The sequence below is a fragment of the Talaromyces proteolyticus genome (genome assembly GCF_021365285.1).
Source record: "Talaromyces proteolyticus strain PMI_201 chromosome Unknown BGW36scaffold_3, whole genome shotgun sequence".
NCBI classification, from domain to species: domain Eukaryota; kingdom Fungi; phylum Ascomycota; class Eurotiomycetes; order Eurotiales; family Trichocomaceae; genus Talaromyces; species Talaromyces proteolyticus.
In genome coordinates, this window is record NW_025764279.1 from 944,997 (window position 1) to 969,332 (window position 24,336).

Here is a 24,336-nt window from a genome sequence, read left to right on the forward strand (position 1 = left end):
ACTGTAGTCGGAAGTAGGCCGTTTTTGATGAAATAGCAGATGAGTCTAGATATTGTGAAGGCGGTTCTATAAGAGAAGGCTCTGGTAGGTTGACGATTATGGCGAAATTAGCTCGGCGTTGCCTTGTCGCGTCGAACGCGCCTCCCGTTTTCGTTGTGATAGCCGGACACGTGATTTAGATGTAGCTGTCTAGCCGCCTTGGGGTGGCCCGGCTGCGGAATAATACATCATACTTCCGCCTGCCAATCAGCATCGGCTTGCGACCTTAGAGCTTATCCCAGCATCAACAATCATTCTCCAACTTGGTAAGTCTCTCATGCACCATCAATCATCTGATGGAGGCCATTACCGAAAGCACATGAGGATTCCACCATGGAGGCATTTACCTTTGCGACATCTACCCAGGTTGACTTCCCTGTGCACGTTAGGATGTAAGGCGGGGCCATCTCGAGAACTTCATGTCGAGTAGCTAATGACTTGCAAGTGGTGCTTTAGAAGGGAAACAGAAGCAGCTGCCGTTCTCAAGCCTCTTGAAAACACCCAAGCTGCGACACCTGGGATCACACCAGAACTCCGCGTCCGATCTATTCATAACAGTTCAGCTATGGTCGGATTCCAAGCCTCTAGGTGTCCCCATGCAGACGTCGTACAAATCTTTCAAGGCGAGTCGAACGTGGAATGAATGGCTGAAGATGCCATTTTCTTTGAAGGACACACCTTTACAATCACAGCTAGCTATCACAATATGGGACTTATCTCCCTTGGAACAGAATGCGGCGTCCGGGCATGACGTACCGTTCGGTGGAACCACCATATCTTTATTTGATGCCGATGGCAAATTACGAATGGGAAGACAGAAATGCAAGGTTTATAGGAATAAAGCGGCTGATGGTTTCTCTTCAACCACGACCCCAGCGACACCCCCTACCAAACGCCGCAAAATAAACGATTCATTTTCACTCAACCAGTCCGTTGAAGAACTGGAGCTTGAACGCATCGAAGGCTTAATCAAGAAACACGAAATGGGAGAAATACCTCGAATAGACTGGCTCGACCAGATGGTTTTCCGTCAATTGGAGAAGATCAAGATGAGCGCCGAGGAAGCCAGTAGAAAACGAGCAATCAGGCTACAAGCGGGGAAGACGGACCGACAGAAGGAAGAAGCTGAAAGGGATGAAGACTCTGACCCGAGCGATTTGGATGATGAGAATTTCGTTCTATATGTTGATTTTCCCCGTTTCGACCACCCCATTGTTTGGGCTGATCACGAATACCCTGCGCCGCCCGTCTCGTCATACTCACAGCACACCCAAACAAATCAACAAGTCCTTAATAAACCACCACCGGAGGTTCGGCTTGGCCCAGGAATTGAAGATGCAAATTACGAAGGAAATAAGCGAATTGTGAGGATCTACGACCCAGAAGTTGGGCAAACTGGAAATCCATGTGAGGACAAACATAGACGGCTTGTCCGTAGCCACCGAACGGGCATCATGGATCGTGATCTGAAACCAAACCCTAAAAATCGCGATGAGCTCAATGTCATAATGTCATACGGGCCCACCCATGAGTTAACGGCGGAAGAGAAAGATCTCATCTGGCGGTTCAGATATTATCTCACGCGTGATAAGAAAGCTCTTACAAAATTCGTAAAATCAGTAAATTGGCGAGATGTTGGCGAGGCTCGTCAAGCCATGGAAATCCTACCCAGATGGACTGAAATTGACGTGGATGATGCCCTAGAACTGCTTGGTCCAACATTTGATAACGCTGCTGTTCGCACGTATGCTGTCGACCGTTTACGAAAAGCAGGAGATGACGAACTTCTTTTATATCTGCTGCAATTAGTGCAAGCTCTGAAATTCGAGAAGGCACCCGACGAGAGTGTAGAGGAAGCAGCACATGATTCATCTCTCGCGCATTTCCTTATCGCCCGAGCTGCCAACAACTTCATGTTAGGTAACTATCTTCATTGGTACCTTATGGTCGAATGTGATGAAACCGGCCTTGCGAATATTGTACCACATCGGCGGTTATTCGCTAGGGTCGAGTACTATTTCATGGTGGAACTGGAGAAAATACATCCTGAACATAGAAAGATCTTACTGCGACAGGGCGAGCTAATTACTGTCCTGACACGAATTGCCTCGGAGATACGCGGTTCTCGAGAAAACCGTGCTGTGAGAATCGAAAAGTTGAAAAAGTATCTGAAAGACCCCAAAAACGAAATTGTAAATATTGACCCGCCATTGCCTCTGCCCTTGGATCCCAGTGTCACAATAACTGGGTGTTTTCCAGAGGATTCCAACGTCTTCAAATCTTCTCTTTCTCCATTACTTCTTAACTTCAAAACGTCCGATGGGCGCAAATACCCTGTTCTTTTCAAAGTCGGTGACGACCTTCGCCAGGATCAACTAGTCATTCAGATTATTACGCTCATGGATCGACTTTTACAAAAAGAGAATTTGGACCTCAAGCTTACGCCGTATCGGATTTTAGCAACTGGTTCAACAGCTGGAACTGCACAGTTCATCCCCTCAACATCTCTCTCGGCCGCATCAGCTAGGTACAAAGGTTCTATCCTCGCGTACCTCAGAGCGAATAACCCCGACGACTCTGAACCTCTGGGGGTTCGTAGAGAGACTATGGACATTTACATTAGGTCCTGTGCAGGCTATTGCGTCGTCACCTACCTGCTCGGCGTTGGTGACCGTCATTTAGAAAATCTTCTCCTCTCTCCAGATGGACACTTCTTCCACGCCGATTTTGGTTTCATCCTTGGTCGGGACCCCAAACCGTTTGCGCCAATGATGAAACTCTGCAAAGAGATGGTCGAGGGAATGGGTGGTGCTGACTCCCAGCATTATCTCCAATTTAAACAGCACTGCTTTACTGCTTACACCACTCTCCGTAAATCAGCGAACCTGATTCTCAATTTATTCAGCTTGATGGTTGACGCTAATATCCCAGACATCAAAGTTGAGCCGGATAAAGCAGTCCTCAAGGTTAAAGAGCGTTTTCATCTGGAACTGAGTGAAGAAGAGGCGATTCGACATTTTGAACAGTTGATCAACGATAGCGTGAATGCTATTTTTGGTGTTGTCATTGATCGACTTCATGATTTTGTGCAGGGATGGAGGACGTGATCATTGTCTCTGTCTATATGCAGCCGCTTAATACTAGTTATATGCCTACATATGTATTTTAGCTGAAGTCACATTGATATATCTCGAGTACTATGCTTGCAATAAACTATATAATCTTTTTACATAAAGAATGAAATAGAACTGTATTTGTTTGAAAATCTTTACATACCAGTCAACCACCTTCAGGGAATTGATGTACATGTAACATTGAACATTGAATTGCTCCCAATTTTTCGTTGACACTCTCACTGCTGGTACATGTGTAGGTTGGTACATGAATATTAAGAATGGTGTCGAATCTGTCGATATACATTTTAAATTTCAATTGATACACGGTCAATTCTTCGGTATATGTAAATTGAATACTCATGCCATATTATATACACCAAAATGGCCTTCGCTTTGACAATTCATGGCTCATTCAAATTCAACTCTGTCCATTCATGTGCATTATTTGATGCAGAAGTGTCATGTCCGCCATCCTGTGAATAGGGTCTTGTATGACCGTCGCCTCTAGTAGTTCGAATATTTTCCATAGGATAAGCATCTGCAAAAAACATCGATTCATCACCACGTCTGCCCTCAGCCTTCATCTGTGCCTTTTGATCTTCTTCATCTTCAGGAGTACCTTCGCGACATGCCCATGCATCGACAAATCGAAGAACCTCGCGATTCCACCATCGCTTCATCAAAAGTAAGCGAAAAGGTACCAACGCAATGATCAGAACCGGAAAAGCCGGGGCTGCTTTTGTCAGTGTTAGAATGAATATCACGGCTGTTAGGAAAATTTGAAGAATGGTGTAGAGATGGATTGGAAAATAAGATGGTCTCTCAGTTGTTGAGTTTTTGCTATGGAGCGCTGCTGGGAGTAGAGGAAGTTCAGAAGGTGGCGTCAGGAGATAGAAAAGTCGATACAAAATGGGACTAGGGTTAATTTATTAGTAATTGTTACACTTTAAGGTTAAGAAGCTTCTCATACTTCACCGATAGACTCTGTTCACCCATGAAAAAAAACAGACCAGCAAGCACGCTCGTTGGAGTCAAGCCAAGAACTTTCATGAATGGTGGGCTAACGAAAAGCATGATACCCCCAGCATGAAGGAATGCAGACCACCGTTGTTCATAAACACACCTGATCTCACGCGTCTCAACCCTTTCTTCACCATCCACGGTGATAGTATGACGTTCTTGTTCGGTATGCATCAATGATTCTGAATGAAGAGGAGCCTGAGGAAGCAGCCCGTTTGCTGGGGGGATCCCTAGTATGCCGCATAGTGCCGTCGTTGTTCCCAGTAAAACTATGTCCCATGCAAATCCGCCCGGCTTCCGTGTGCCATAGCGATCAATAGTACATATAATTGAGCTGACCTCGTGATCAAAAAAGAAGAGCACTGTAATGATGATACCAGGCACAACGGCTGCAAATATCCAACCGACAGGCAGTTTCCAGAATTCAACAAAGAAGGTATCGCGATCTGGGGACGTTGGCTGAAAAGAGTTACTGACGTTAAGTGTCATCTTATCTAGATGTGCTAATTCTCCAAAATGAGGCATTGCAATAAAGATAATGATCGATATTGCAGCAGCATACTCTGCAAGCCCAACACGGACATAACGATGAAAAAGTGGTTGCCAGCTCTCAGCTGTGGACAGAAATATAGCCAAAAGCATGGTTCCAATAGCGCCGATTATAGCATAAAGGAAGGCGGCAAACGACAAACTTTCATGAGCTCTTTGAAGCTCTTGAATAGCTTTATGGAAATAAATTACGCTGTTCAATAGAGAGAAAATCTCAGTTGAAAATGTCGTAACATAGCGCATTGTCCAGTCATGTGCGTTGACTATAGCTAGTAGGTAATGAAGCCACCCAGCATGTATCAGGGACCAAGCCATGAATGGCAAGAAAGGTATCTATATACGTTATTAGACAAGTGAATCCATCAAACAAGAGCTAGTCGCAAAATTACTTTGAAGGAATCTTGGGATAGAGAGTATATCGTCTCTCCCAGGACAGAAAAAGGGCCAGTTACACCAAGGATGGTTAGTGGCTGGATTGATGTCAAGGAAAATATTATACCACAAAGTCCGGTGCTCAGCACTACTTCAATGGTTCCCCAGTTAGCACCCGTCAAAACGTAGAGATCACTTGCGAATGTGATCCCAGGGAGAAGATTAGTGAAGAAGACGAAGATGGCTGAGGCTAGTATTTGCTGATTGAAGGTTGACCAGTCAGAGACATATCGTCTCCGAAGATTGAGGATATCTTGTTTAAGGAGACGAAACGGCCGCAGGGGACCGCCCGTAGCAACGGATCCTTTCAAGATGCGCCACGGCCTTGGAGTGTGCTTCGACGGGGTGATTATCGAGTGGGCATCTGGATCTTGTTCATCAGCCGGCTCGGAGGCATCTGATTGATCTGTTTGACGACGCCGGCGAGCCTTTTTTGATCGTTGCCGTAAGGTAGACGATCTGGTTGACCTAGGCCTGAACGCCGATATTAATGTCATCTTGGATCGTGTTGAATCCATCGTTTTGATATCATCAAAATCCCACGATTGGAATGCTCGACTGTGTTCCTTGCCTAGATCAGAGATCAGGTGTCTCTCGTGCCTAATAGATATATTTCTTCTCTGATGAGTAAGTATCATCTAGCTGGAATCAGCGCATCTTGCTAAAGACGAGCAAATACACGCCAGACACAGTATTGGGGTTCACCATGGCGAGAAGGGCAGTATGTAAAAGCGATGCTTTATCCTAAGACGGACGTCGGCATAGAAGCTGTTACGTCATTGGTGCAGGGACTCTGCGGCTTGGCGCCATTCACCGCCTTTGCTTCAGCCCCCAAGTCATGCACTGCAATTATTTTGCCCAGGACAGACTCGCATCTTGGAGCTCTCTTCTCTTCGTGTTACACTGCCATTGGCTTTGTGCAGAACAAACAGTCATCAGTAGCCGCTAATGGAGGGTACATAGGTTTCTGCTTTTGAAACTTTTACGAAAGACCAACTCCCGGCTGTTCGAGCCCGGCTCCTTCACGCCATGGCCTCCAAATTCATTCCTCGCAACGTGTTCCCCCTCTCCGAGTCGATACCACGATCATATTTCCTGGGTCATCATAAAGCGGGCTTGGAGAAAATGAAGAAGAAGATAGATTCAGTAGATTATGTCATTGAATGCCGAGATGTGCGGATTCCCGTCACCTCCATCAACCCTATGTTTGAGGAGGTGCTTGGAGGGAAACGGCGTCTCATTGTATATACGAAGCGTGATTTATTAAACTCAAACGACAATATCTTGCGAAAGGTGATTCAAGCCTCACTGAGTAATTGAAATAGACGCTAATTATGAGCTTGGCGTTGTAGAACAAAGAGAGGGTCCGCAAATTGGACAGCAAGGCGGCCGCTGTTTTTTTTACCACCTCCACGTTCTCACATTCTGGAAAGCCGATACTTGAGCAATTGAAGTCGGATGCTCGTGCAACTAATAACCTGGGCACTTGTCAGGTGATGGTGGTTGGCATGCCCAATGTTGGGAAATCTACATTGATAAACACACTTCGAAACGAAGGGGTTCATAAAGCCAAAGCTGCACAGACTGGGGCACAGCCTGGAATAACGCGGAAAATGGGGACTCCGATAAAAATTCTGGACAGGCCTAATGGATCTTCCGTTTATATCCTGGATACACCGGGTGTTTTTGTCCCTTACATTCCCGATGCAGAAAGGATGTTGAAATTAGCTCTCTGTGGGTGCGTGAAGGATACGATTATTGCACCAGTCACATTGGCCGACTACTTATTGTACCATATCAACCAAAACAAGCCGGACGTCTATGAGAAGTGGTGCGAACCTACTAACGACGTAAATTTACTCCTTGATCGCTTTGCTCACCAAACTGGGCTGCTTGGAAAGGGCGGCATACCGAATATTGACCAAGCTGCGCTTAATCTTGTGCAAAAATGGCGAGCAGGTGAATTGGGGGGCTTTTTCCTAGATGACATACGAGCGGAACTAAAAAAGGAGCGTGATACTCAGAACGCTCTTGGGATTGGACTATATAAGAACAAAACGCCTGCAAACAAAAGAAAAAACGCGAGAGACGCGCAGACGACTTAAGAGGGATTACGGATGACGGATGTATCACCAGACTTCATGTAAAACCGGATGTATATGTACATGTACACTAATAACTCTATCAGAAAAACTCTCACACTTCATCCACGGGTTGGAATCACACTTGGAGGTTTTGTCAATGATTGCAGGCTGAAAGTACTTAGAATATAGCCAAAGACATCGTCCTAACTAATATAATGATTAGGAAATCTTGTCCAGCAGTCTTCGACGTCTCCTCTCAATAAGCTCTGCTTGTACTTCCTCAAGTGTTGGTAGCCTCCATTCAACTCCATCGCCAGCGTCTCCAGGTAAAGGTTCCCAGCCGTCTTCTTTGTCATCCTCGCCATGGCTAATCATACTATCGATTGCTTCCTTTTCACGTTTTTGTTCGTATGCCAACAAAGTACCATCTTCTTCATCCCGCCCATATCCAAAGTATGCCGCATCAACATGTTTTCGGAGCATGTCAGCCGCTCTTTTCCCACTGCCCGTTTCATCATCTTCTTCTGGTCTTGTTTTCCTGGCAGCAGCTTCAAACATTTCCTTGACTCCAGGCAATTCTCGTGCCCGCCCAAAATATTTGTAACCCTTCCCGCCACCGGGTATTTCTCGCCCTTCGTCATCGTATACTCTCCCACCGCCACGCATATAATTAGGCCCTCCTAGATTCCGTATTTGCATCTCCCACATCCATTTTTCCTTGAAAAGCTTGTTGATCTCGTCGTTGAGATCCCGAATCTGGTAGTCGCTCAGACTGGAGTCTTGTATCCTTGCCACTTTCCGGGAAATTTCTTTCAGCACCTGGCCTCGCCATTTCTCGGCAGTCGGGATGGAGTCAATTTGTGTAATAGCCTTAGGGCGGCGGGTGCGTCCAATATCAAGAATTCCGAGATCAGCTGCTTGTGCCGCTCGGAAGCGAAATAGCATCGACTGTGCTTTCTCGCTGTTACGCGCCTTGAATCCAGTGTTACATGGTTAGTACAAAGTAGGGTGGATTGGAAAAAGCACCATCGAAATATCGACTCACCATCTTGATTAAACACCCGAAACCCAGAGCGTAGTTGTAAACTGCAATTGTTACAGAGACAAAATAATGGACAGGGCGGAGAAGGCGTGGAGGGAATATAAGTTCTATCTCTCATTCTGAGCCCGAAAAGAATGAAGCCTCCGCTTGGCACCAATGGAAATGCGCTAAGCCGCTTTCGGAAGAGCCCATTGTCCCTAACATCATCGGAATTCATACAAGGTCTCGACTCTGCCATTGTTGGATCTCACTATTGATTCGAGTTTATGGCAAAGGAATTATCTAGATTAACTGCAAGGTCCAATACTATGAATTGGTCGAAGCCAATAATCAATACATACAGCATGCATATAAATATAAACTGGCTTAGAACATAAAGATTGAAATATCTGTTGCCATCTGTACACACCGGCAACGCCTCTCTGATCATCAAACCATTTCCCATGAACAAAAAACATTTCCGAATTCATCAGTAATCCCCAATTGACGCCGCACCATACAGTAGTAAAAGAAATACCCAGGCATGAATGGCATATAGCAATGTCTAAACCCCGACCAACTTAAAGAAATCCTTTCGTGTTGCTGAATTTTCGTTGAGGGACTTCAACTATGCCGTTGCCAACATAGACGCCACTACCACGGCGACTGCCGACATCACTCAAGCCATTCGCTCGGCCAACAACACTCCCCCTTTCAACACGCAGCTGCTTCCATCCCTCCAGCTCTCTTTCCATTCGGAGAGCCTTTTCTCGTTCTTCGCGTAGCTCTCTCTCTGCCCGCTTGGCTTGTAACTGGCTTTGAGAGTCGGAAGATTGAAGCTCATCAATGGTCTGAAGTAGACGATCGATCTTGTCTCGGGACTTGTTGATGTCATCACTTAACTGGGCGTTCATTTTATCTCGTCGATCGATTTGAGACTGTAAATCTTTAACTGTACGATCAACATTACGAACGGAGCGCTGCTCGGCGCTGTACTTGGACTCTTGTTCTTCCAGCTGAGTCTCGAGCTATATAATTGTCAGTCGTGAATGAAGAATCTACTAAAAGGACATGCTTACCTCTTTAACTCGCTTGTGAAGAAACTTGATATCCTGACTTGCCGATGAATAGCCCTTGGTTTCCAAATCTACGCATCGGAGCTGAACCTCTTTGAGTTGTTTCTCTAGAGAGGCTTTGTCTTTGAATAGCTGGGCATTAGACTCGCGTTCGGCGGTCAACTCCTTCTGCATTTCCACAGAAAGAGCCTCCGCTCGTCGCATCTTGCCGACTGCAGCGACAGATACATCCTCTTGTTGCGCTAGCTGGGATTTGAGGTTAAGAATCTCCCGATCCATACCCGCAGCGTTTCTCATTGAAGGGCTATCTCCATTCGCCAAATCTTCTAGTCGGTCAGCGGCCTCCTGTAGTCTTGTTTCCAACATCTTCTTGTCTTTGGTCAGAATATCGCGTTCCGTCGTAACATCATCCACCGAGGTACGCAGATTCCGCACTTGAGACAATAATGAGACAACCTTGCTCTGGGCCTCGTTGTGTGCATTTACTGCCTCATCACGAGACGTAGACAAATCTTGAAGTGTCATCTCTAGACGTGACTTTTCCTTGGCCCAAGTAGAGCTGTTGAGAACCTCGTCGTCCCATTTGCTGCGAAGACCCTCAAGTTCCTCACGCAACCTAGAATTTTCGTCACGAACATGAAGAAGGTTCTCACGTTCTATTTCGATCTCATTTGTAAGTGTCGTAAACTCTCGCTGATATTTCTTTCGTGTTTGCTCTAGGGAGGCTTCCTTGTCTTCAATTTCAGACGCTCGTTGGTTTCTGTAATCTTCTAATTCATTCTGCAAACGTCGCTTTCCTTGAAGGGCGCCATCGAGGTCAGCAGAAAGATCCTCCACCTTTTCTTCATACGATTGAACCTGTCGTTGCAAGTCTTCCACAAGTGAGTCCATGCGTTGACGTTCAGCCATTATTGCGGCGCATGTCTCTTCTGCTTCCTTGCCTTGTGACTTGGCAAATTGTTCGGCACGAGCAGCTTTGAGAACGGCAATTTCTGCTTGTTCCAGTTTGCTGAAGTACTCATCCGCACGACTCTTGTATAGGTTCAGATTAGATGTGAGATCAATCACCTTAGACTCTTCAGCATCGAGGCGAATTTGGAGGTCAGAAAATTCTTGGAGCAGTTGGTTTCTACTAGAGGCATCTTGCTCTCGGGCCAGTTGAGCATCCTGAAGATCGGAGCGAGCATCTCGCAATTCAACCTCAAGTGTGGCTTTGTTTCTTTTCAGCTTTTCGAACTGAGTCTTCGCATCTGTCAGTTCTGACATGGCGCTCTTGTGTACATTCAGGAGTGACTTCCTAGATTGCTCCTGCGTTGTGAGCAAGTCAAAAAGCTCCTCGTGAGACTTAGCTTGCACGTCACGTAAGGACAAGTCTCCAGACTGCACCATACGTTCCAAAGCAGACACCTTCTTAGCAGAGTCGTCCAACTTCTCATGTAGTCGACCATTCTCCCGTTCCAAAAGTTGAACTCGACGAATAGACGGACTCTCGTCCTGCCAAATGTCTCGGTTAGGAGTAGCGTATTCAAGCTGGTTTTTTAAATGTCTGTTTTGCATCTCCGTCATCTGGAGTTTGTTTTGCAGCTCCTCCAGCTCCGCAGCCATATCCATTCGCTTTTGATACGTTGTAGTGTCTACAGTACGGTCAGAACGCCCAGAGTCCTGGGCCGTCTCGTTGAAGTTGAATCGTCGGTTGGGTGTTGAAGGGTTTGAGTATTTCTTCACATTCTCGGAATTCTTGCGTACGTGAGTCGGAGACCTAGTAGCAGAGACTTGATTGTTGTCGATTTCTTCTAAAAGGGTCCTCTTTGAAGAAGAGTATCTAGCATCCATCTCCTTCATCTCATCCTCATGACGACGACGCATTTCAGACAACTGACTTTCTGCCCTTGCGTACTTTTCTTCAGAGACACGTAATTCATTGTGTGCCAGCTCAAGAAGCTGTGCGAGATCCACTTTCTTAGAGATCTCTGGTTGTACGGCATCCCAAGACGTCGGCGTTTCAGAGGTCTCAGGATCAAAAACTTTGTGCAGAAGCATTAATTGCTGATGGCAATCCTCTATCTCTTTGTGTGATTGATCTAGAGCTGCCTGCAGCTGTCGGGTATTGGCCTGTGCTTGAGTCCGTAATTGTCTCTCAGTCTCCAAATTTCTGTTCAATTCAGAAAGTTGGATTGTAGCAGCTGATGAGGCTTTTTCTGCGTTACGGCTGGCTTTGTGCTCACGTGCGACTTCATGGTTCAAGTCTTCAACAGTGAGAGCTAACTTCTCTTTCTGTTTTTCAATAGATGTTATGGTGACCTGTGCATCACCCAGCTGCCGTTGGATCTTTTTGAACTCTTCTTCTAGCTTCGCCTTTTCATTCTGTAACTGCGAAATTCGGGTTCGTTGGTTTTCACTGGCCTTTGAGTTGGATCGAGCGATGTCTAGATTCTTTTGTTGTATCTTGTTCAAGAGCGCTCGATTATCATTTTCCGAAGCAGTCAGCCTCCCTTTAACGGTGACAAGCTCTCGTTCTAGCCGCTCCTTATGTTGATCATGACGTTCACGGAATGTTTCAGAGTCCGCCAACATTTGGGTAAGTTCATGAACCTGGACAGAGAGACGGGACTTTTCCGCGTCTGTTTCTTGCAGTCGCATAGCTATGGTATCGATTTCCTTACGAAGATTTGCTTGTCGTTCATTAGCCTGGTTTATGAGGTTTCGCTCGATGCTACCTTCAGCATCTATGCGTGCCTTCTCAGCATTGGCAAATCGTTCACGCATTTTAATCAACTCAGCCTGAAGTTCTTTACGGGCTTGCTCAGCGACTGTGCGAGCTTCGGTGGCACGGCGGAGGGTGTCTTGCTGAATATACATCTCCTTCTCTATGATAATCTTGGCTTCGTTCAAAGCCTCGTGTTTTGATTTGAGTTCTGCAAGTTTATGGTCCCCAAGCATTTGAACATCATCTCTAGACTGTCGCTCCCGACTGAGATCTGCTTGCAGTTGGAAAAGTTGGGCTTTCAAATCCTGGACTTGCTGGTCAAGGAGTCTCCTGCTATGGCCGGCTTCGGCGTCTTCGGTCATCTTTGCCTCAAGCAGCTTCTTGACATCTGCTGCCTCGCGCTCTAGTGTAACCTTTTCTGACTTCATTGCGTCCGCCTGTGCTTGAAGTTCGCGGAGACGCTTCTGCATATCTTCGTATCGAGTGGCTAAAGATATCTTTTCCGTTTCCAAGCTTTTCTTCTCCTCTTCGTGCCTTTTCGTATCGCTTCGAAGAACCGATAGTTCGCCCTCTTTGCGTCGAAGCATCTCTTCATAGCCGGTAGAAGTTGTCGAAAGCTCGACAATCTCTTGTCGGATTGATTTATTTTCATCGAAAAGTTCCTTGACTTTTTTGCGCGAGACGTCTAAGTCTTTAGCAGTCTTTGCCAGTTTGACGTCAAGAGCTTGGTCGGATTTCAACAACTTCGCTTCCAGATCCTGCAACTTTCGGTCCTTCAAGCTGACTTGACTCTGTAGCATTCTGATCTCTTGTGTCATTGTCGCCACTTCAGAGTCCTTGTTAGAACGAGTATTTTCTAGATCTGTCAACTGAGACTCTACTGCTGAAAGGTGATCTTGCAGCTCTTGTTTTTCTGCCTCTAGTCTTGTAATGATCTGCCCGGCCTGCTCCAGCTGAACCTTCCTAGAGTCGAGTTGGTCTTCTGCCTTTCGCTTTGCATCGATAAGCTCGTCCAATTGATCTTCGAGCTTCTCCTGGTCGGCAATGGCTCCTGCTAGCTTATCGCTCAACTCAACCTCTCTCACCTGAAGGCGCTTGAAAATCTCTTCTTTATCCAAAGCAAGAGCTCGCTCGCTCTCCAGAGTCTGTTTAATACGGTTGATCTCCACATCTGCACGCCGTTTGTCTTCTTCCAACTTATGACGCTCTGCTAGATCCTGTTGCATCCGTACCTCAAGTTTCTCGATTTTTTCGTCTCGCCTCTTCACTTCCGCGGCAGTTCGAGTAGCACCGAGTAGAGGCTTCATCTTTGTAAAGAGTCTCCACCAAGGATTTGATTGCATATCCAAGTAAACATGAAAATTTCTCTGGATAATTCGAGTGGCCTCTGCCCTATACAAGCGCTTATTGGCTATGCGTCTCTGAACGAAACCCCTGGCGACCGATTGAAAGCGAGTCATAATTTCGCGGATAAGAGCATCGCGCTGCTCCTCAAGCTCTGCGAGAACACCAGCCCTGAAAAATACCTTAGTTCGGCCAACTCGATACCACGTCTTGTCTAGACCTAGTTTTGTTAAGATAATCTGGGCGGCATTCTGCCCTTCCAAATATCCTTTAGGCATATCGCGACATAGGACTTCATAACGTTGACGGAATTCGCTAAACAACAGACGATTCGGAAAGCCAGTACGAGCAATGCGAATTCCTTCAAGGACACCATTGCAACGCAATTGATCGAGAACGAGAGGTGCGTTGAAAAGTTTTGGTCTTTTCTTATGATTTGGCAATATGCAGCGAACAAAATGGGGGTGTGTAGAGTGCAACTGGTTCATCAAGCTTGATAGTTGGTCCTTATGTCTCTGAGCCACAGTGCGGAAAAGTCCTTTCTTCACTCGGCTTCGTGAAAAGCCTTGCTCGTCATCCGCATCGATGTAATCCGAGAACAGATTTGCCACGTGCTTGTCAGTTGAAGAAGACAGCAAACGAGTTACGTTATCGTTCAAGGGATCTTTATTCTTCTCCAGCCAATCATCAGTTGTATATTCAACCTCGGCCGCATAATGCGTTAAAACAAAGCCTTGTTTTAACCGTGATGGGCGATACTTAGGAGAGTTTCCATCCCAGAGAGAATGCAATTTCTCAGTAAATGACTTGTCAGAAGCTTTAGGCATCACACAATCTTCATCTAGACACGAAAAAATACCAATAGGATTGGTCAGTTCAATAAGGTCGATTGTCGGCTGAAGGTCTTTTCCAAAATCGATAAATTGCCACTCAATCTGTTCTCTGGCATATTCTTCCTGTTCAAGAACGAACATGTGATGGTTGAAGAATTGCTGAAGTTTTTCGTTAGTGTAATTGATGCAGAGTTGCTCAAAGCTGTTCGTTTCGAAAATTTCAAACCCCGCAATGTCTAACACGCCGATAAAAAAGGTGTCGTCACTTGTTTGGCTACGTCTATCCAATTGATTGTTGATGCGGTTGACCAGATCACCAAAGCATCTCTCGTAAATGCCTTTCGCCAACGCATCAAGAGCCAGTCTAACCTGTTCAGGTGTTTGGACTTTTTCAACCCACTCCCGGCCAGCTTTAACTCGTGGGTGTAGAAGGCCCTTTTCGAAAGTGTCCATGTCCACTCCAAGGAGACGACATGCTTTTTCCAGACTTTCATAAGCTTCATGTGCCAAGGCGGCCTGGTCACCGCGAATACTCTCTTTGGTGACAGTAATGTTTCCGAGATGCAAAATAGCCGCTATTGTACGTAGAATGCACAAACGGTCGTCGTTGGAGAAATTCATGACCTGGAATGCCTCCATGAGTGAATTCCACTCCTCGGTATCGGAGACTCCGGCGATCGAGTCGTTGCCGTCCTTGGTATACGCAAAATCTTCAATTTGTAAATCAAACAGGAGTAGGTTCTGCCTGAGCTCCTTGTCAGCACCTTGTAGAAGCTGGTAGAAGATATGGTAATTTCGTTCTCGGTTATTAGGTTTCACCACCCTTGACTTTTCCAGCAAAACCCAGTCAATATAAGCACCAGATATTTGACCAGAGCGTGTGAACTCTATTCGTATAAATTTTCCGAATCGTGAAGAATTGTTGTTCCGCACTGTCTGGGCATTTCCGAAAGCCTCTAGAATAGGATTGGCGCGAAGAATTTGCTGAGAAAGATTGGAGAGTTGTTTTCCTGTGGATCGAGATGCAGATGCTTCGGAAGTGGCTACTGCCGCCAGATACTGGATGACCTTTTTGGTGTTTTCGGTTTTTCCAGCGCCTGACTCACCCCTGTACTCTCAATTAGCATGTCAATGTAATAAAACCAATGATAGACGTACGTCACAAGAATACTCTGGTGCTCACCCTCTTCCACAAGATTCCGGAAAGCTTGATCTGCCATTGCAAAAATATGTGGTCGCGTGTCCTCTCTGTTTTGTCCTTTATACATTCTCACATACTCATTCGTGTAGATTGGGAGTGGACAATACGGGTTTACTGTCACCAAGAAAAGTCCGGAATATGTCTGCCCAATCATTAGTACATAGTATCAAAAAATTGGATTTTTTGTTGACGGACATAGATAAGGTCCGACTGGTATCGCAAGTGCAAATTGTGCACCACAGACGCTTCATTTAAATGCGTTAATTCAGCCATGTCATCGGCTTTATCGAACTTTGCTGGGTTTACTTTATCAACATGCTCCGAGTTGACATTTCGTTCCTAACGTTAAAGCACAAAATCAGCGGTGACCACACGAGAGAACCTTCGACATGCATACACTACCGTCTTCACATCGCACTGACAACTCGCCATTGTCCCTTTCTTCGACCACCTCGCCTCTAACGAAAGCCTTTTCGGCATCTTTCAGCCACACATAGCGCTTCCCCGAGAAGTCATTATTGCCTTCCAGGCCATGTACTGGATCCGTTCCTCTCCGCAGCTCTTCAGACTTGATAAACTGAGGCGCGAAGGTCCCCGATGTGTGAATATTCTGTCGAAAAGAAGTTGATCGATGTCGGCTATCTGATACAACTGTAACCGCTGGGGAGTGTGACAAGGATGAGTTACGTCCATGTGATCGTTTCTCAAATTCCGCAATGGATGTTGAAAAAACTGCAGATTTTGGACGTGAAGGCGGTACCTGAGGACTGGGAGAGGGGGAGGGGGAGTGCCGGCCGAAGGGATTGTTGCGCCTCGGAGAGCCGCCTAGCGATGAAGGTTGCATTGTTGATATATTCAAAGCATCCCGATGTTATGAATTCATTGAAAGAGCAACGGCGCGTGAATCCGGAGGGAGGGACAAAACCAAGACACCAAGACCCAGGAATAGCAACAAAATGAGGAGAGGGAAAATGTAGAAGCTGAAGTCTGTAATGGGACCCGGTTTATGGGAGAAAGAGGGTGCAATTGCGATGTAGCAGCGTTGTCGTTGTCGTGCGAATCGTGGAGGAGAGCCTCGATCAGACTCGGGGCTTCCTGTTTGTTTACCTTTTGCCGAGAGCGATCTTGCTCCGCAACTAAGAGAGCCAATTCGTCGTTACGTAGGTCACCGCACGGGCCATGCCAGCTGCCGGCAAAAAAGGAGACCAGCTCACCGCCTGAATCACGTGCCACCCTATTCTGCGCACTTGCGAAGTCTTCTACGATGGCCTGTCACATTTTCTCCTTGGTGATCCCATACTCAACCACGACTTTGATCAATTAATCGAACGGTTCGAGTCGTTTATCCTGAGATTCTCAAGATTAGAAACAACTCAAACGCAGCTTGCCTTGTAAGAGAAGCCACAGTACCATCAGCGTGAAGAACCTTGAAGACGCGACCGATCACTTTCTTTATGGCTTCGCATCGAATAACAAATCAGCTGTGTCTTTTTCGATATCGATGATTGGTTCGCTCCCTGGAATTAGATATTATAACGGCGTATCCAGTCTCGTCGACACGTTTTTCATCATCGAATTTTCTCTTTCGTGTTTAGACTGAGCTGAGCTCACCACTCAGCACCGGACCAAGCTTGATCGCACCATGTCGCAATTTCCACCAACCCCGACTTTTCCAGGCCCATCAAAGTACGGGCAACACTGGTCGGCCCATGTCTCGCATAATTCGAGCGGTCGGCCTGAAGCTGATTTTCATTCTATGAACAATCCCATGGCTACAGGGAACTTCGCTACCCTGCCGTTTGTGACGCATCCCGCTACGCAATTACCGGGCCTCGGTATGCCATCTGACTCAATTCCATCTGTATATCTTCCACATTCATTTAGCGAAAACCTTGATCCTGTTCCCCACCCTGGGGCAACAAAAGGCTCGATTTTTTTCACGCCAGACGCCTCCCTCTCGACCCCCGCGTTTAGACAACCTCACCCATCTGCAGCGTTTCAGCCGCAGGCAAATCAACCAACAATCAGCTCCCACGAGGGCTTTCTGCCAACAACGCAAGATGAAACAGATCGGGAAGAAGGCGAAGTCAGCGATGCCTCGGGCAACGAATCAGCCAATTTGAGAAGCAATCAATATCAAAGAGAACGTTCAGAATCTCGTAAGTAGACGATTGAATTCATCTCATCTAATATACTATTAATTACTAATTATTTGAAGCTTACAATCCACCAATGACCATTACCATCGACCCAGTAACCGCTGCGTCCCAGAGAGCAACTCGCAGCTCCAGTGAATTTGGATCGCAAGACGAGTTTTCTGAAAGCTCTAATAATGAACCTTCATATATTACCGGGAAGACTGTCGCTCAAATTCGTGTCATGGCTCAAGGGGCTTTGCTTGGGTTAGCTCCCCACAATATTCGATTCCATGAACTTTTGAAGGAAAACATCGATCCGAACATTCTCAAACAACTATATGATGATATCGGCATCAAAATTACTCATTCTCTTTCGGATTCTAATTCGCTTGTTAAACATGACACCATCGATCTTACAGCGACACCCGAGGCATCCCGCAAATACCCAACTACTAATGTTACAATTTCCCCACCGGCCAGTGCTCAAATCAATGCACCAAGCTCCGCCGTTTTAACAGAAAAAGAAGAACCCTCTGTGTCCCTCGCAGGAAAGCCGCTCGAGCGGAAGGACGTCATTGCACGGATGCTTGCTGCCAAAGCTAAAAAGTCTGCCATCGCAGTCCCCAAGTCCAGATCTGCCGAACCAACCCTCAGGCCGGCTTCCGTTATGATGAGTGATACAAGCGAAGTCACAGAGGTTGCAGTATCGCCCAAAGCCTCCGCGGCAACACAGCCCAAAGAGAAGAATAAAGCCCAAACTGAGTTGGCGAGGCAGCGTATTGAACAACTCAAGAAAATGGGACTCAAAAGACAGCAATTTCAACAAGAAAACTTCACCACAGCTCAAGGGACTGCAAATATTGCTCCAAATTCCAAAACTATATCACCTCCCATTTTATCTCATCCTCTACCGGAACGACCACCCTTCTCCGGTAAACCTCAGACGCCCCCACAAATGACAACTTCCAATATACCTGGAATCTCGACATCCTCTTCAGATGCCAAATCATCGCCTACACCGACAAATATTGAAAATATATCAAGTAATGCTACAAGACCTGGGAGAACTCCTGCCAAACGCCCTCGAGCTTCAGATTTTGATGAGTTTGTTCCGAAATCCAAGAAGCCATTAGTTACTGAAGATCGATTAGTCATTGACATCAGTGAGGATGAATCCTCGGACAATGATGGTAATGACGCTGCAATGCTAGATGCGATGGACGATACCGCGTCCCAAAAGTCAAGTTTTCCCCATTCGAGCGGACTGTCGTACCAGAGATCGTCGGCGTCCGCCACCCCTCAAAATCGCCTCAATGACGCGGAAAGTCTCCGTCAGAAAGATCTTGCAATCAAGGCCATGCGACGTCGGATAGCTGAATTTGAGGAAAAAAAGGCTAAGAAAGGAAATGAAACCACAGTATCATCTGTTTCGGCGTCCGAATCTCTTGGATCAACCGATAACCTACCTGGAACTACAAATAACCGGTTAGAAGCCCCACAGGCTTTGCTTGCCAAGTCCACTGCTTCCAACATATCTATGGATTCTCCAATTCAATTGTTAGCGTCGATGGATCTTTCTGATTTAGATAAAATGAGGCTCAAGTTATTACGCAAACAAGAAATCGAAACGGGTCTACCGACTTTAGATGACGAGATATCAAGGATTCAGGCCAAGCTAGCGGGATTCAAAACCCAAGAAGAGGGACTCTTGGCTGAGATCGTTAAAGGTCGGGAAGGACGGAAACAACTGATGGATGAGCTGGAGACGCTCATCATAGAAACGCAGGGATTAACCATGGAAGCAGTTCAAGCAGCTACGGAAGAAAAACAGCGTGCCGACGCTGCACAAGGTAAGTCTTTCATTTTTTCCAGCGCTCGATAGCATATCACGCGATCCCACTAATTACTTGCTGCCTTCACAGGAAATTCCTTTGATAATGAAGCTAATGCTACTTCTCCTAACACTCAAGCGCGAATATCTGAAGACTCGAAACTCATAAAACCCCAATCCGTGAATCAAACTCTGCCAGTTGACCACGAAATTTCTTCTATTGGTCATGGCTCTCCCGAGACCTGTGAGGATCCCTGTGATATCTTTGAACCTCAAGACTCGAACTTGGAAGCGTCAGACTCGTCAATGGATGAGTCTTCTAGCAGCCCAGAGCCAAGTTCAATAGAAGAAGAGTTAGAACCCGAGCCCGAGCCTGAACCTCAAATCTCAACATCATTACCGAGCAATGAGTCTCCTAATATACATAATCTGGATAGTGACCCTTTGCCAACCGGTGGTTCTGAGGATGTTCTCGATATGCCAGGAAATGCGGAGTCAAATGAACCAGTCGCTGAAAATCTTGAGCGCAATACTTCTCAGGACTCTCTCATGGTGTCTGACAATTATGAGCCCCCAGAACCTGAAGACGGAGAGGAAGTGTATTCTCCCCAACTAGGTCCCAGTGGTGACGATGTAGAGATGGACACTATCCCCGTTTCTCCATCCTCTCACAGTGAGGCTGACGTGGAACTAACCCCCAAGCTTCAGGAACAAGTTGTCATTGCATCGAAAAATGATGCTCTTGACGTAGGTTAGTCATAATCAACCGAATTCACTTACTGACGAGGTTATAGAATGTAGACAGGGCTATCAAGACATTTAAATTCTCGCCCTATGAAAGTCCTTTGAAATACTTCAGAGCCTATCGTTATCATCCCAATTTCGCACAGGAAGTTAGTGACAGCTATCGATCACTGAAATACAGTCATAAGATTGATCCATCTCTGGCCATTTGCCCCTACGAATCCGCTGGAGGGGTATGCAATGATACTACATGCGAATTTCAGCATTGGCGCGACATGGTGATGCCCGGTGCGTTGGTGGCCTAGCACGTCATTTTCTATTCAAGTTTACACCTTCACTCTTACAATCCGTTATTCTCCCCAATTTCTCCTTTTTTTATTATTCACCCCTTTCCACCTTAACAGACGGACACTGACTCCTAGTTGGCTTTTTGACATGTTAGACGACAAGATCCTTGTTGAAATGGGTAACCAGCGGGAAGGCAAAACGGCAGAGGAAAGAGACGAGTTCCTTGAAGGATTGAAAACCATCATCAACACATTGCAGCGCGATCAGGTGAAAGATTTCTTTACCGTTGCCAACGAGATTGCCGCATACCGTAGACGCTTCCTTTCGGATCCTTCACGAATTCTTCCTTTGTAACCTGCATCCGGTATGACTCCCTTATACCTTTCAGTCGGCGCAAACAGAATTATCTGTTAACGGCCGATCTTTGCATCTTGAAATCATTGCGCAACTTCCATACGAGTTGCCTGACCCAGTTTCTGACTTCCATTTGCAAACCTCTTTTTTTTGGTTTCTTCAGTTCATACCCCGTTTTTTATTTGCATGAATACAGGTATGCTTTGCTCCTAAGCGTAGCATTGGAGGCGTTTTTCCTCGTCTTGTGTGGCACATTGGCATCCTTCTGCATTTTCAGGATCCAATACTTAATGGTACTAGGTATCATTTGGCAGTCACTAGACTGCCCGCGCGACGTAGAACGATCAAGTTAGATCTTGCCATCTACGGGGCGAGTCAGACTTTGATGCTGGGCAACAAGCCAATGGCACATCGCTCTCTCTTAGCATAGTGAATTAATTACGTTAATTAAAGTTGATATTCCCTCTACTTCTTTGACCAGACGATGGGTTGAGATGCAAATATGCATTTCCTCTAACTTTTCTGCACCCGATTAAATTATCTATCGTCCTGGCAAGACTGCTTAAGTAACGCCACATAAATTCAGAAGCATGGCACCAAAACCCTAAGAAGCCAACAATGACCCCGGGTCCCCTGGCAGTAAGCAAGGCTAACTTATCACTCACCCTCACAAGCCAGGATCCTCGAATGTTCTAACCCCCGACTCTACTCTATGCTCAGTCGATCAGCCCAAGCTACATAGATGAATAGCATTTCCTCTAGCAATACATATCAGAGGCTTAGAGATTGGAGTTCGCCTTGGCTATGGCTTCACCATGCAAGGCATACTCTGGTTCAGCTCGAGAAGCCGCTGAAGGGTATGAACGCTTGACCCACCCTGCCTGTTTTTCCAGGCCAAACGAACGAAAGAAGAAACGGTCCTGGGTAATACATAGTGATGAAGGTCGTGGAATTATTACTAGGGTCGATCGGGGCGCAGCTATGAGTCATGAGGGAAGATTTTAAAGCTAGAAATTAAAAGTAACAAGGTGATTGCACTTAAATCGACCCTGACGTAACGAGCGAGCTGATAAAATACACCGGGCCTTTTTTTCCGTTGCCCGTTCATGTTCAAGATAGTTCCTTGTTTAGAGAAGGATCAAGTGGTTTTTCTAAAAAAGAAATAATAAATAATAATCAGGTTATATTATAATTCATATTTAAAAATTAGTTTCGAGTGCGCTCTGTGCAGCAATGGTATGGTAGGGGAATCGTTGTGATGCGTGTATGCTACATGTATTGTAAGTAACGGGCTGGCGCTTTCAGCTGAGCGTGTACAATGGAGCTAGCCCATCCGGAGTTCAGTCCCCCGCAAAGAAGATCATTGTTCTTCGGCAAGTTGGCTCCAGCTTGCGGAGCAGTCAAAAGTTGTTTTCTTGTTTTTACATTTATATTTTTTTTGTCGTTATTATCTACATTGAGAAGTAAAATAAGCCGAATATATTCCATTTCTATGGGCAAATGGCTGGCGATTATGTAAGCAGCCATATCTGCGATCTGCAAACTGTGTTCTAGCCAATGAAACAGCCCCTAATACTATGAATCATCAAAAGCTGGATGAGGCTCTGCCTCCGCTTGGCATGTGACTGGACTAGTAATCCTGACTCAACGCACAACGTCGCCTCGATCATGCACCTTGCAGGATAAATAACATACCCTTTTTCCACTTTTTTTCGTCAAAAAGAATCCTGTCTTTTGATTTCTGGGGTTATCATTGGCTTTCTCTCAAATTTCACATGTCACGAATTTGAATGCCATTACCTTTATGCATAAAACCTGCGAATCATACTGGGTACTACAAACGCCCACTGACTCAGGGAGTGCCTAGTCACAATTCGTCGCAATTGAAAGCGCCTCAGGGCGGGTACTTCACGCTCATCTTATGCATCATGTACGAAAGGAGGGGCTTGAGATGACTCAGTTGACAAAGCCATTACTAGTGCCTTCAAGTCTGATGTAGCCATTCTGATTCGCCACTGGAAGTCAACAAAGATGTCAGATTGATCGGAAGAAGCCCGATATTAAAGTAAAGAGCAGAATACAACGGTATAATACATGAAAGATGCGAGTGGTCAAGCTCAAAATGCTACAGTAACGCGCCAAAAGACAACCATCAATAAAAAAGGGAAAACATCACACCATCATTACTTTCCCCAATAACCTTCAATCCAGCAAGAAAACAACATAAGCGTCATGAAAATAGTCATGTCTGCAAAAAGAGATATCAAAAAATGTCGAAATATATGGAAATATGGTATGAATATGCGAAAATGAAATGTGTCAGAAAAAAAGCATGCCCTATCTATCGAACAGTCCCTCGCCAAATGCAGTCAATTTATGCACCCAAAAACGCCGATGTAAGTCTATATCAGAAATGAGCAACTCGTCTTTATGATTTCTGTGAAATGCAGACTTGCTACCGACCTTTTTATAAAAATTTCGTGCATGAGGTTCTCAAGCTGCTCTGCAGTTGAAGCAGATTGTGTGGCAGCAATTCACACACTGAGGCTGGTTGTCGTACATTTTAGGACCGTCATTGCATTGGCAACAATAGTAGTAATTGTTGGGCAATTGTCTTAAAAGACCACTGTGACCAAAAATGTTGTAGGCAGAAGCAGTGCCCGATTCTGCTATGAATGGCAATCGGCCTACCGCCGAGAACGTGGGGATGCTGAGTCCCTCAGAGTGGTGTATTGAGTTGCAAGTAGGTAAGAATGTGTTGCAGGTTTGAGAAAGCTCCATCGAAGGGCGTATTGGTCCCTGAGCAGGAGGAAAGGTTGAGTAGACGCTATTCATAACTTCGATCTTGCAGCCATCGCAGCGTCTGGTGCCGCACATAGGGCAAGCGATGTCAAGTTCTAGGTTGCATGGTCCGTAGCTGCAGTTGCAGCAGTACCACACTGTTGTGTAAGGCATGGCGGTGAGATTGCGTGCTGAGGTGGTGAGGTCCTTAGAGTATATAACGAAAGCCAAATTGAATGTTACTGCTGCGTTGGAAGACCGTGGGATAGTTTCAGATGGATGGTTTGAGTGAAGAGAAGATGGGATGAAATAAACTACGAGGGAATCGCGGCTTCTTATAAGTCAATCGCATCCACAGGGACTGTAAGTTACGTCGGAACGGCTTTGGTTCAAAGCCACTATGAAACAAAGCTGAAGAAGGGTTTGTGGCTTTGTCCTGGGTCACTGGTAAGGCAAAGAATGAACACAGCCCAGGGGCAGAACTGCATATGTAGATGCATTAGTGGTATCAGGCAGACAAGCGCAGTAGCAGGTAGGAAATGCAATATCAATAGCTTTGTAACCAGTCATGGGACGAGATGTGCGCCCATGTTTAGGCAAACACCCGGCGCCCACCCAATAGAAGGGCAAAGAAAGGAAATGTATGAATCGAGGCCATTATTTTATGACTATTGCTGTTTAAGTATGCTAACTGCAGGTATGCTGAGCAAGTCTGCCTGGTTGCCTGTGTTTGCCTGCGGTGGATCTTAGGGTTAGTAACGTGATAGGGACGGACTGA

At 45.9% G+C, this 24,336-nt stretch overlaps 7 protein-coding genes across 7 annotated transcripts; 3 read left to right on the forward strand and 4 right to left on the reverse strand.

Annotated features, from left to right (window-relative positions):
* Positions 1-264: 264 nt before the first annotated feature.
* On the forward strand, positions 265-3,287 carry BGW36DRAFT_414740 (putative phosphoinositide 3-kinase). The gene is made up of 2 exons (XM_046219299.1): positions 265-431; positions 485-3,287. Exons 1-2 carry the CDS (start codon positions 373-375, stop codon positions 3,144-3,146), a joined length of 2,721 nt encoding a protein of 906 aa, XP_046075217.1. The 5' UTR covers positions 265-372; the 3' UTR covers positions 3,147-3,287.
* A 269-nt stretch (positions 3,288-3,556) lies between these two features.
* Positions 3,557-5,653, reverse strand: BGW36DRAFT_290302 (HCO3 transporter family-domain-containing protein; the record flags this gene model as incomplete). The annotated part of the gene is made up of 3 exons (XM_046210755.1): positions 3,557-4,070; positions 4,126-5,057; positions 5,114-5,653. The coding sequence occupies 3 exons, from the start codon at positions 5,651-5,653 to the stop codon at positions 3,557-3,559; spliced, it is 1,986 nt and encodes a 661-aa protein (XP_046075218.1).
* A 532-nt stretch (positions 5,654-6,185) lies between these two features.
* BGW36DRAFT_355994 (putative mitochondrial GTPase) lies at positions 6,186-7,261 on the forward strand (the record flags this gene model as incomplete). Its single annotated transcript, XM_046213708.1, has 2 exons — positions 6,186-6,449; positions 6,509-7,261. 2 exons carry the CDS (start codon positions 6,186-6,188, stop codon positions 7,259-7,261), a joined length of 1,017 nt encoding a protein of 338 aa, XP_046075219.1.
* A 198-nt stretch (positions 7,262-7,459) lies between these two features.
* BGW36DRAFT_355995 (pre-mRNA-splicing factor isy1) lies at positions 7,460-8,288 on the reverse strand (the record flags this gene model as incomplete). The annotated part of the gene is made up of 2 exons (XM_046213709.1): positions 7,460-8,212; positions 8,286-8,288. The coding sequence occupies 2 exons, from the start codon at positions 8,286-8,288 to the stop codon at positions 7,460-7,462; spliced, it is 756 nt and encodes a 251-aa protein (XP_046075220.1).
* A 4,705-nt stretch (positions 8,289-12,993) lies between these two features.
* BGW36DRAFT_106487 (P-loop containing nucleoside triphosphate hydrolase protein) lies at positions 12,994-16,518 on the reverse strand. Its single transcript, XM_046209201.1, has 5 exons — positions 15,820-16,518; positions 15,618-15,761; positions 15,380-15,564; positions 13,277-15,329; positions 12,994-13,215 (listed from the first exon to the last, which is right to left on the reverse strand). Exons 1-5 carry the CDS (start codon positions 16,264-16,266, stop codon positions 13,126-13,128), a joined length of 2,919 nt encoding a protein of 972 aa, XP_046075221.1. The 5' UTR covers positions 16,267-16,518; the 3' UTR covers positions 12,994-13,125.
* Positions 16,519-16,708: 190 nt separating this feature from the next.
* On the forward strand, positions 16,709-21,240 carry BGW36DRAFT_371669 (uncharacterized protein). The gene is made up of 5 exons (XM_046215398.1): positions 16,709-17,581; positions 17,641-19,410; positions 19,483-20,138; positions 20,186-20,423; positions 20,578-21,240. The coding sequence occupies exons 1-5, from the start codon at positions 17,065-17,067 to the stop codon at positions 20,775-20,777; spliced, it is 3,381 nt and encodes a 1,126-aa protein (XP_046075222.1). The 5' UTR covers positions 16,709-17,064; the 3' UTR covers positions 20,778-21,240.
* Positions 21,241-23,084: 1,844 nt separating this feature from the next.
* On the reverse strand, positions 23,085-24,212 carry BGW36DRAFT_371678 (uncharacterized protein). The gene is made up of 2 exons (XM_046215399.1): positions 23,241-24,212; positions 23,085-23,179 (listed from the first exon to the last, which is right to left on the reverse strand). Exon 1 carries the CDS (start codon positions 23,730-23,732, stop codon positions 23,271-23,273), a length of 462 nt encoding a protein of 153 aa, XP_046075223.1. The 5' UTR covers positions 23,733-24,212; the 3' UTR covers positions 23,085-23,179; positions 23,241-23,270.
* Between the last annotated feature and the right edge of the window lie 124 nt (positions 24,213-24,336).